Source organism: Misgurnus anguillicaudatus, chromosome 8, assembly GCF_027580225.2.
Source record: "Misgurnus anguillicaudatus chromosome 8, ASM2758022v2, whole genome shotgun sequence".
Lineage (NCBI taxonomy): Eukaryota > Metazoa > Chordata > Actinopteri > Cypriniformes > Cobitidae > Misgurnus > Misgurnus anguillicaudatus.
The window spans coordinates 32,772,921-32,786,026 of NC_073344.2; the positions used below are offsets into that span (position 1 = coordinate 32,772,921).

The 13,106-nt window shown below is 38.2% G+C and overlaps 1 protein-coding gene across 1 annotated transcript in view; it reads left to right on the top strand.

The window, feature by feature from the left end:
* Positions 1 to 13,106, top strand: part of myo10l1 (myosin X, like 1) — a 75,339-nt gene that overhangs the window by 23,787 nt on the left and 38,446 nt on the right. The window contains exons 3-4 of the mRNA XM_055213074.2: positions 6,831 to 6,989; positions 12,509 to 12,696. Of these exons, the coding sequence (XP_055069049.2) occupies positions 6,831 to 6,989; positions 12,509 to 12,696 (347 nt within the window). The remainder of the gene's footprint in view (positions 1 to 6,830; positions 6,990 to 12,508; positions 12,697 to 13,106) is intronic.

Genomic DNA, 13,106 nt, shown 5'->3' on the forward strand with positions numbered 1-13,106 from the left:
GGTTAATTTAGCTTATTCTACCTTCCAGGTTTGCTATGGTTTATCGTTTAAATAACTGATAATATTACTTTAATGTACAGACATCTATTCAGCCTGCTGTTCTGTCTGCTATTGTTTAGTTGAATAACTCGCCTTTCCAGATTAAATGTGTGTTCTTCAGCTTGAATTTCGTGAAATAATTTTCTAAATAAACACGACGTATAGTCCACTGCGACTTATATATGTTATTTCATCTTAATGACGCATTTGTGAATGATGCGGCTTATACTCCGGTGCGGCTTATAGTCCGGAAAGTACGGTAATGATATTGGCTCTCGGCACATATTATACATTTATCAAACTTTTGCTTCAAATGCGCTGTCTTGGGTCATTGAAAAAATTCTAGTTTGTTGGTAGAGTATATAAAAATTACTTATTTACAGGAAACATGTCAGACGCACTTAGGGGGTTTTGCATCTGAACTCTTCATTTATTATCACAACCTTTTCACAACCTTTGAAACATTTCATTGTGTTGAATTTTGATTCTGTCATTGGTAGATTGCATTGTAAGCCCTTCACATTGAATATGAGGAAATGGAAAAGTCGCCTGACGAATTCAATATTCATATGAAGTTACTATCAGTATATCTGGAAAAGTATTGTGTGTGTGGGTTTGTGGCCTCATTGGTCTGTGAGTATCTGCTTCCTACCATTCATCTAAGCAAACACATTTTTTTACAGGATTTAAGATGAACTCTGAGGCACAAATATAGACTATGACCTAAATTTGAGAAATTAATAAGGTCTAAAAAAGACTCTGGGTTACATGACTGGAAGGCTTATACACCGCATCTGTCTCTTAAAAGGACAGTTTTACACGAAATACAAATTCAGTCATCATTTACTCACCCTCATGTATGAAGAATATGTTTTTTTTTTATCATAAATGATAAGCATACAACATTAGGGTGAGTAAATCATTTTTGGGTGAACATGTATGAAGGTCAGTAGCTCACTCATAGGGGTTAAATCTATACATGTAGCTGGGGATGGCATGATGCAATGCAAAAGTTCTTCTGTTCTGTATCCCTCTGATTTTGGGGGAAATATATGTGTTTCTCTGCTGCTGGTATGAATGTAGGGCACTGCTGCTTATCTCCATAGTCTCTCTCTCTCTCTCTCTCTCTCTCTCTATTTTTCTCTGCCCTCTTCTAAATCATGCAAAGAAGCTTCAAACATCAAACAGCTTTGAAGGGATATCCATGCACTGAGGGGAGAGAAATGCCAAGGCTGTGCATGTGGGTGGGTGGAGAAAATGGAGCATGAAGGTGTCCTCATCTCTCTTTTCAAGCATCCACACTTATAATCATCACAGGCTCGCAACCAAAAACACACACATGCTTATACTGACAGTATTACTGCCAGCTGTTTGCCACTAACTTACTGTAGATGTAAATGTAGGTTATTTACTGGCAAAAGTTTGTTTACAGTTAAATGAAGATTAAACATAATCAAGTCTTTATTTTTACAGAATAAAACACCCCAATGCAAAGCATTCTGGGAACCAAAATCTCAAGGAAAAAACGTTTCCCAGGATTTTTGGTTCCCAGAATGCTTTGCATGAGGTTATTTTATAGTTTTATTTTTATAGTTTTATTTTATTTAAGATAAACTCTTGTTAATGTTTAATGCTCATAAAACTTTGATAAACTGTTGCCAGTAAATAACATAAATTTAAATCTACAGTAAGTTCCCGGGAAACGGCTGCATAACTACAGCAGATTTTTTTACAGTCGCTTTTTCATTTGTAAATTTGCCATCATGTGACCCTGCCCCTATATTTATCACCAGATCTATTAAAAGGACACTGCTGTTTATTCGCAAGAACTCAGATAACAAGTATTTTAACCATTAACGTGCCATAGCTTTGTTTTCAAACCATTTATCGATTTCTCACTTATTTTTAAAATGATGGCTCATCCAGAAATTAAATCTCACGTAACACACGCTGTTTCTGCATTTCTGATGTTAATCTGGAGTACATAGAGTAGTATTACATCCTTTATATCTCCGAAGAGTCTTTAGTTTAATCAGATTTATAAAAGAAAGATTAGCTTTACAGAATCTTTATATTAACGTACGAAGAAATGAAGAAGGAGGAGTTACTACCGCGGGAGGAGCGAGTACGAGTCATGCAACACTATACAAAACTGTTTAACTTGCGATTCACTACATTTTTGTGTAATTTATATAATATGCACGCGCCTATTTCCAACATAAGACAGAAGTCTGTCTTACCGCATGCAACTCATGACCCGGTTGGGACTTTTCAATGAAATCCAGCGCACGCAAAACTCCGCTGCTACCCCGGATAATAAACTATATCCATTGTTTCCATAAGGCTGGCTTTCTTCTCCTTACATCCAAAAACACACTTCTTCTTTTGTGCCATTGTTGAGTTTTGAAATTAAACAAAGCTGTCGCGTGATGTGAATGTTTGCAAGTTCTAGCGTTCTCCTGCTGATTGACGGGTGGGCGGGGTTTTCCGGGGGAAGCGCCCATAAAAAGAAGTGATCCCCTGAAACGTCAGCCGGACCCGTAATAAAAAAAACCTTTCAGAACTTTGTACAAACCCTGGCAAAGTGCATTTCATGCCCAACTGCTTTTTTGACACTTTGCCTACATTAAGCATGAGGAAACAACTCTATAACTGTGGTAATAAGTCAGAATGCATGAAATACCATTAAACCACCCCTTTAAATTCTGTAATTATTTGCTCACCCTCATGTTTTTTAACATGTACACTCCTTAAAATAAAGGTGCATCACGATGCCATAGAACAGGGGTAGGCAACATAGGTCCTGGATTGCTGATGTCCTGCAGAGTTTAGCCCAGTTGAACAACCTAATCAAGGTCTAAAGAGTCACCTGAAAACTACACTGCCCTACAAAGCCAAAGCGCAGTAACTACGCATTTGGTCAATTTTGTCAGATTTCAGAAAAACATGTGTGCCAAAATTGCAGTAACATGTTTGACTGGCTTGTGTAAAAAACTTTCTGGGCATTTTTCTCGGTTTTAAGTGTTTGCATAATTACTGCACTTAGCCTTTGTAGGGCAGTACAGGTAGGCGAGGTTTTATCAGTTTTGGAGCTCAAATCTGCAGGACGTTGCCTGCCCCTACCATAGAAGAACCTTTTCTGTATAAATGGTTCTTTAAAGCACCTTTAACATCTGAAGAACCTTTCTGTTTCACAAAATGTTCTTTAGGGCTAAAAAAAGGTTCTTCAGATTATAAAAATATTTAAAGAATTGCTTCTTTAAAGAACCTTTGACTAAAAGAAGACATTATGATGAATGTTGATATGCCCACAGTTGCACACCAGTCCTAACATGTGAATTGAGTTATTGTGCTGAACTAAATTTGGCACAGTTTGTTATGGGGATGATGCAGCATTATCACAATCTGGCATCCTTTCTACAACATCCACAGACTGACACCTGAATCAGCTCTTTAAAATGACAAGAGTGTGCTCCACTGCACCATGACTCTGGATATATGCACAGTTATAATCTCAGGGCAATAGTCAAATGTTATTGAAGCAGGCATATAGCATTCCGTTGAAAAAAATCATAATAAAAATATATTTTTAAAGAGCTCCTATGGTCTGATTCATGATTTTATATTTTCTTTGGTGCGTGTGTATTAGTACATGTGAACTATATGCAAAAGGTACAAACCCCAAAGGAAACAATCAACCTGATCTCACAAAGTTCCGTGAGATAGACACGGAATTTTTTGCTCATTTTTCCGTGGCATTCTCACAGATCTCCGCCTTTTTCCGTGTCATTCTCACGGATTGGTTACTCAACTGCTTTTTCCTGTTTTCAAACCATTTTCGCTTCGGTTTAGGGTTAGATTTGGTGTTTGCGTTAGTATGTCACTTTAACTGTTGGTTTATACTATTTTTTCTGATGTATTCTTTTATATTTTTTAAACTTTAAACAATTGTCGCCTGGTGTTGGGGTTAGAGTTGGGTTTGGGTAGGGATGTCATTTCATGTTAATCTAACCCTAAACCGAAGCGAAAATGGTAAGAAAACAGGACAAAACAGTTAAGTAACCAATCCGTGAGAATGCCACGGAAAAAGACAGTCCTAGCAGGGCCACGGAAAAATGCGGAGATCCGTGAGAATGCCACGGAAAAATGAGCAAAAAATTCTGTGACTATCCCACGGAAATTCGTGAGATCAGGCTGCAACAATACGTAAATCACTTTTCTTGGACTACAACAAACAAACGGATTCTAGGCAACAGTTTAGCAACAGTTTTAACTGTTTTAACAACAGCTTGCTGTTGGCATTATCATAATTCCTCCCGCTTCGGACTCACAGCCTGTAAGTTAACTTCTGTTAGCATTGCATTGTGACCCAATCTTTCAAACATGGTAAGGAGCGTCACGTTTCCGGCTGACGTCAGAGGTATTCAGGCCAATTGCAATGTACAGATTAGCTGGCCAATCAAGGACACAGCGTTTTTCAAATCAATGAGTTTTGTACAAAATGCATGCGTTTTAGGAAGACAGAAAATTTGGAGCTACAAAAATGTATAGGATGTGGAAAATAATGTGTTTTTTTAATGAACCATAAACCACGCAAGCACATTGTATTATACCAAATACACAAAATAACGTTGTTTTAGCAGTGAAATAGGTGCACTTTAATATCTATTATAAAGCCTTAATTAGGCACATTTGCTCTAAAAGGGATTTAAATACAGCCCTGTGCTGTTTCAGCGCTTAAGCACCTGGTTAAGCTGGATGGCGCTTGAAGTACTCTTCACATAATTGCTATAAAAGTGTTTATTGGATTCGACTTCTTTAAAACACACAAATACCCACAAACACACGATTATTCCTAATCGGACTTGGGTTTTAAATAATGTCTGATTTTGAGGCGATTCTGAAAGGTCAATGTTATTACCGTCAGTCGTATTGATCAGCAGTGACAGTGTCTCAGCTCATTACCTTTGACCTTTACTACCCAACCACGACATCTGCCAGCTTCAATATAACAGCATGTAACAAATGGCATACATCAGGCTCTGTGTCTGGTCTTCCGGCATGATATTTATGCATGTAAGTGTGCGTGTGTGTTAGCACCTATGTGACTGACATAATGGACTTGAGTAGAAACAGTACATAAATCTATAGCTAAGGTATGCTGTACACAATACAAAGATGCACACATACATTAGTAGCTGTATTGATTCTTAATCTAGTTTTTTTATCTGGGCATGCTCGTTGGTTGCCATGGCAATGGGTGGGAAAGAGAGAGAGAGAGAGAAAGAGAGAGAGAGCACATGGGAAAGCTGGTGTCCCCTTTTGCTAGAATGTAGAATCAAAATTCTTCTTTTATTGGTGCATATGAGAAACACACAACTTCAGTCACCAATACTTTAAATTTTGATTTCATGGGGACTTTAAAGGACAAGTTTGGTATTTTACACTTAAAGCCCTGTTTTCAGATTGTTTATGATGAAATAGAATGGTTTTGACTGAAATTTCGACGTATGTGGCTGGCCCGAGAATTTTCAGGTGTTTGTGTTTCACCTCCCACCTCTACAATGGGTTTATAGGTGCACAGGAACAATCCTTTCTAAAATGCATTAAACTTTCGTTTACAAAGACGTGAAACTCACCGAGTGGTCAGGGGTGTTCACTGATATGCTCACACAAAAATTGCTGCAAAAGATGCTTTCCAACGGGTGTTTTAGCATTCGTTGTTAACTTGTGGATCTATTTTTCCAAACGCCTCACACCCGTATTCCTCCGCTGAGAGCTTGAATAATAGACACTCCAGCCCAGGTGGTGGTGCTAATCCAAATGCAAGAATAGAAACAAAGTTCCCGGCGCGGAGTAATACCATACCTCACAGCACATCTAATACAAGTCAATGGAGTTGGCAAAAACTACAATAAAACCTGTTGGAATGCGTATTTTGCAGAGATTTTTGTGTGAGCATATAAGTGAAACACCCCTGACCACTCGGTGAGTTTTACGTCTTTGTAAATTAAAGTTTAATGCATTTTAGGAAGGATTGTTCCAGTGCACCTATAAACCGATTGTAGAGGTGGGAGGCGAAACACAAACACCCGAAAATTCTCGGGGCAGCCGCATATATCGAAATTTCAGTCAAAACCGTTCTATTTCATCATAAACAATCTGAAAACAGGGCTTTAAGTGTAAAATACCGAACTTGTCCTTTAAATAGCAAACATGCATTAGTGACAACTATAAACCATATTTTTAAGTGACGTTTTACCATTCCAAAAATCCTTAAATGGACAATCATCTAAAATGTGGTGCAAAATTCATCTGCATCTGCATTTTTCCCAGAAGACAGTACATTTCATTTTTGCATATCTTGTGAAATCAGAGCATATAAATGACCTCAAATCTGACAAACATTGGCAACAAAGTCTTATTTTAATTTTATGGGATCTATAATATAACCTCCTCCAACCAGACACACAGTTATACATATATCTTTATTGTTAAGATTTTGCTTTCTCCTGCGTTTAAACTAGGCCACACTGTACTTACTGCTTTATAGGAAATGGCCTGGTGGGTATAAAGTGCAAAGAAAAGCCAAACTGCACTGTGAGAAACAGAAAAGCTCCATCCAGAGGACACCCTGCTGTCTGACTAATGCATTATTCAACTGCAGGCATTCCCTTTAAGATGACCCAGTAAGGGCTCCCTGCCCTTTTTTGATGTACTAGTCACGCATGTTGGCATGTCAGCACATTGTAATGTGTGCGAGCAGGTTGTAATCTGTCGCTCTGTTTCAGGTGGTGTACCTGCAGCATGCGGAGGTCAACAGGGAGAAGGTGTTCACCATGCACCAGAGCAGCATTGATGGAGTGGAGGACATGTCCACACTGGCGGATCTCCATGAAGCTGCTATCATGCACAACCTCCATCAGCGATACCGGAAAGACAACATCTATGTAAGCATCATAAAGACACATCACAGTGGACCACCAGAGCTTAAAAAGTGTTGTCTCAGAGAAAGCATACATTTGTGAGGGTACACAATTTGTATTTTGAGCTTACTTAGAGATTGGGAGGTTGTGCTTAAATGTGAACGATCTATACATTGTGTATGATCTAAAATGGTGTCACGTTGTCTTCACGTCGGTACGTAAGAAGATCATTGGTTCTCACGTGTCTCGCGACTGTGTGCTTCGTCACAACGCATATGACAACAAGAAACTCTTGAGAAACAACAATCATCTTAAAGGATAATTCCGGTATTTAACACTTTAAGTCTCATTTCTGGTTTGTTTTGGATGAACTACAGTGATGGACACAGAAATTTTGACAATGGGTCGTGTCTTGACTTTTCGACTCATTTAGAAGCGTCTCTTGACTGCTTCAGAATGGAAGTCAATGGCCATGCACAAACATGTCATTAAAACAACACTCAACGTTTATTTTCAAAACTGTGCTACTCACCGAGTGGTTTGTGGTGTTCGTTGATGATTAAAAACAAATATATTGGCGCAATGTATGATTTCAATCCGTGTTATTTACTATAGTGGAACTATTTTTTCAGATACCTCACAACCGCGTATATATTTCCGCTCTATATTTGAGCCTGAAGCATGAATGAACATAGTCCAACAAACTGTAATAAAACGGTAGCATACTTTCAAAATCAAGTTTATTTATAACACTTACACCATCCAATATGTTTTTTTCATCGGCAGAACAATAAAGAAGATATTTTGCAGAAACCCCAGTGCTCCGTCATGCAAGTCAACAGATCCGCACACTTTAAGAGCTGAAGCATATATATCCAATACAACAGTAATCCCCCATAACTCCGTGTGACATATTGACGTCTTGTGAAGCAAATCAATCAGTTTTTGCAAGAAACTGAACGTTATTTACAACACTATTATCGTGAATTCTAATAATAGCGCGCTTTCCGTTCGAGGAGATCTCTTCCACTGGTGCCGTTTGGTGGCTGTTGGCTATGGATGTTGGTCTCTTTGCGCCACCTATGGAGCGGGAGCGTGAAGCGCGCTTCCTGCTTGGCAAAAGCTCTGCATTAACGCTGTAAAATATTTATATATATATTCGAATCTCAAAACTAAAAATCGAATGTCAACCCACGGAACGAATATTCGAATATTCTGGTCCAGCCCTACAAATATGGGAAAAATTTCTTCTGAGAGAAACTGAGCGAAAAAACTACGACCACATGTAAATAGACCCTTTTCTGTTTCCCGGCGGCAGAGTGATATATCAGCGAGCAATGAGTCTTCCAAGAGAAGTCAATATAATTTTACAAAATGCCAAATAAAACACGACAGAAACTGTATTTCGCTACACAACTTGTTTTTAATCATCAACGAACACCACGAACCACTTGGTGAGTAGCACAGTTTTGAAAATTAACGTTAAGTGTTGTTTTAATGACATGTTTGTGCATGGATACGACCCAAGACACGACCCATTGTCAAAATTTCTGTGTCCATCACTGTAGTTCATCCAAAACAAACCAGAAATGAGACTCAAAGTGTTAAATACCGGAATTATCCTTTAAACACCAATAAGGAGCCGGCGTGCCACCATTTCAGGTATACAGTACACCTAGGATGGCATTAGGGTAAGTAAACGATGGGCTTACTTTCATTTGTAGGTGAACTATTCCTTTAAAGGGACAATAAGTAGGATTTACCCCCATCTAGTGGTGAAATTGTAATTGTAATCAAACGAATATTGCTCTCTAGCGCCTCGCTTTTCCAAATGCGTGTTGCAACTATGGTAGCCGTTATGTAATCACTGATCTCCTTGTCCGTTTAAGCTGGTTCACGTGTTCTGAATGAAAACGCGTTGTAGAAACGCATTGGTAGGCTAGTGCTTTTTGTCCCTCTCTGCTATTATAGTTTATCAATACGACATGGAAGCCTTCTTGGACTTACCCGTTCAATGTAAGTAAACAGAAGAATTTCTAAGCTTACAAAGAAAAGTCCGATCATTGTCAGAGGCCATTTGACACCAATGAGGACATGAATAAAGACATTGATTTTGATTAATAAAACAATTAAAATCCTACTTCTGTCCCTTTAAGGCATGGTGCCGATTTAGGTGCTATGAATGCAAGTGTGGCAAGTGTAATTTCCTGATCCTGTCCCTCCTTTTTCTTTCCATTTCCTGATGTGATCGCCCATACCATTAAAAAGCAAAAATTGCCAAAAATGCTAAGATCCACACATCATGATCTAGATTTTCAATCATTTATGTCTATCAGGAATTTATGATGCAGGCATTTTCAGGGATTCTCTAGACTTTTGGTAGATGTTATGTGTAAAATAGGTCAGGATGGCCATTAGCACATAAAAGGGTCAGTGTGTATTTCCTGTGTAATCAATATTGTGTTATTTTGGAGTTTTGAAGTTCAAGAGAGGCGATTCTCTGATTGGATCCGTGAGGAACTGGAGTTTCCTGCTTTAGTTCAGGAGATTAAGTCGAAAAATCTTCGTCAGAGACCGAAAGGAAAGACTGTTTGATTAAAGCGTTTCCCTTCTTCAAGAAAAACATCCGAAACCTATTCCCCGAACTTCCAAAGAAACAGATATTATAGGCCAAAAGTGGTAATGCTCCTAACACAGTTTTATTTAAACTTTTTAAATAACGACTCATGTTTGATCTAACAAGACAGTTTGATATTGAGAAAGCCAGATCTGAGTTTGGATTTGTACGACACTTTGAAAACAGTTAAAGGAATAGTCCATTTTCTTAAAAGAAAAATCCAGATAATTTACTCACCACCATGTCATCCAAAATGTTGATGTCTTTCTTTGTTCAGTCCAGAAGAAATTATGTTTTTAGAGGAAAACATTGCAGGATTTTTCTCATTCCAATAGACTTTAATGGACACCAACACTCAACACTTAACTCAACACGTAACAGTTCCCCTCAACACAGCTTCAAAGGACCATAAACGATCCCAAACGAGGCACAAGGGTCCCATCTAGCAAAACGATTATAATTTTTGACAAGAAAAATAACAAATATACACTTTTAATCCAAATTTTCTCGTCTAGATCCGGTCCTGAAAGCGTCAGCATGACCTCACGCAATACGTCATGACGTCAAGAGGTCACAGATGACGAACGCGAAACTCCGCCCCAGTGTTTACAAGTGTGTTGAAAGAGGACCGTTCCGACGTTGTTGTATGTGGAATGATACTAATTAATGTCTTTGTGTCAGTTTATTGTTTACAATGGTCCGCAAATGTGAGTTTTATGTATGTAACACGTGACCTCTTTACGTCACTACGCATTTACGTTAGGTCAATGACAATCGTTTCGCTAGATAAGACCCTAGTGCCTCGTTTGGGATCGTTTATAGTCCTTTGAAACTTCGTTGAAAAGAACTGTTGCGTGTTTGGTTGAGTGTTGGGTGTTGGTGTCCATTAAAGTCCATCAAAACTAGAAAAATCCTGCCATGTTTCCCTCAAAAAACATAATTTCTTCTCGACTGAACAAAGAAAGACATCAACATTTTGGACGACACGGTGGTGAGTAAATTATTTGGATTCTTCTTTTAAGAAAATTGACTATTCCTTTAATAATTTGGAATCCTGGAGGCTCCAACGTGACCAAGAGCAGCAAAAACAAAAAATAAATCATCTGTGGTAAAACACTAATCGGGCCATGGCCCCTTTTGATCACCGAGGGTGCAAATCAAGCTTAACTCATTCACCGCCAGCCTTTTTGTGAAAAGTTGCCCACCTGCATTTTTGTGATTTTAACAAAAGTTTCACAAAATTCCTTGCAGGAAAAATTATCTTCTATAAATATATAAACATACAAAATATATCAAATTAAAGAACACACCCTTTGCTTTCAAACAAACAATAAACAAACAAACAAACAAACAAAATGGGGAAAAAAAAACGTTTCATTATATATTTACTTTTTCCACTTAATTTAACCACTGAAATATGGATATTTCTCTTCAAAAATACAACATTTTGAGCAAAAAGCTTAAAAAATTGCGTTTTTGTAAACAAATTTATGTTAGATATCAGACTCAGAATGACTATCAAACATAAAGGCAGTTAAAATAAATCTTGAAATCTTTTTAACTTCCGTTTTTGATAAATTCGGTTTTGGCTCCATCCAGTGGATAAAAGCGGTATTACACTTTCACTTTGAAATTCGTCCAGAAAGGCATATTATTAGTTAAATATTAACTCATAATTGACAAGATAACTCGTCAATGGAGGGGAATGAGTTAAAATCTTCATATGTGTGGCCAGCCTTAGCCACCTCGTAAAATACATACAAATTGCTATGAGATTGTGTCTGACACAGCCAAACACACCTTTGATGACAATTCACACAATGTGGACTTGCCACCTTCAAAGCAAATGTAAAATGTAATTGTAATCCAATATCCAACTCTTGAGGTGTATATGTGTTGGTAATGAAATGCCAAGCTTTATGAGGCACGGGTGACAGATACCTTTATCTCTGTTAGTCAATCTCTAATCTAAAAATGATGCATATCCCACAATGGTGTAGTTGTTATTGCACCCGTAATATCTTATGCAGATCTTGAACAGCATTGAAAATAGCAGATACAATATTTAATTTGAAGGCTTTGTTTATCAGGATCTTTGCATTGCACGTCTTATGTGGTGCTCAATGGAGTGAATGTGAAGGAGCTGTGTTATTACATCTCTGTAAATGCATACTGTAATTTACCATTCCCACAATGCATTGTGCTGTCAGTGTCTGGGGTTGATGACTAATAGCAATGGTTATCTGCTTTATCTGAAAAACACAGCTTTATGCATGAGAATGGATCTCCTCTTTAGCACCCTCTTGAGGTTACAGTGTCAAAAACATTGATACGCTTCAGTCCAAGTGTGCATTTAGCCTGAACTTCACAGACAGGGTCCCATAACTAACCTATTAGAAAATAGGTTTATCCTATAACAGCATTCTGTTTAGTTTGTGATGGGATTATCTATTTAACTGACCAACAGAAGCTGAGGGATTGTTTGAAAAAACCTGTCCGAACACATTTTTGTCACTATTTTTGCGATTCTGTTGTGTTACGTATGTCTAGTCGCACTTGGCTTCTCTTCAGCCTTCCATCCAGGAAAGTCTCAATTTAATCTCATCACTTTGTTGTTGTTAACATCAGTTAATCATATTACTGCTAGCGGCCGGAGGGTATCTGCGTTGTTGGTAGTCTTGATGTATGGAAATTACACAATCACACACACATATGCCCACCCGTAAGCGCATTAATGATTCCAGTATCTACTTATGCCGTCGATATGAAATAAGATGGATATTGTGTTGTCACAGCACTCACAGATATTAAGGACACACTTACCCACAATCCTCCTGTGGCCCACTGACCCTAAAACAACCAACGTCTGATGTCAAAATATATGACCCACTGATTATTTATTACTCTCTCTGTCTTTCTCTCTCAGACTAACATAGGTTCAATACTAGCAGCTGTAAACCCATATAAGCAGATCAAAGGCCTGTACGAGATCTCTGCAGTGGAGCTGTACAGTCAGCATCATCTGGGCGAGCTGCCGCCTCATATCTTTGCTGTGGCCAATGAGTGCTATCGCTGCTTATGGAAGAGACATGACAGCCAGTGTGTACTGATCAGGTAACCCCACCAGATATTTGGGTATTTCTTTACATTGCTCTTTACAAAAAATGGCAATGATTAACATCCACATTTACATAGATGCATTCGCCAGGTGCTTTTGTCAGAAGGCTATATATTTTAATAGTATTTGTGCTACTTCCTAAATAAATACATCAAACAATCGCCCATCCATGTATCCTTATCTCTGCCAACACTGTCTGAAAAATGTATATAATTGGTTTGTGTCTGAATCCGTTTGTTTCTAGTATGACAGATTCGGTTAGCACGTCTGGAATGCTTTTGGTCTTATTTATCGACTGATAACTGAAAGAGATACATATTAGATATTTGCTAATCTTATTTGCGTTAAACCTAAATGCTGAGTTTGAGTGCTTGTGGCTTAGACTGTCTGCCATAAACTGCTATCA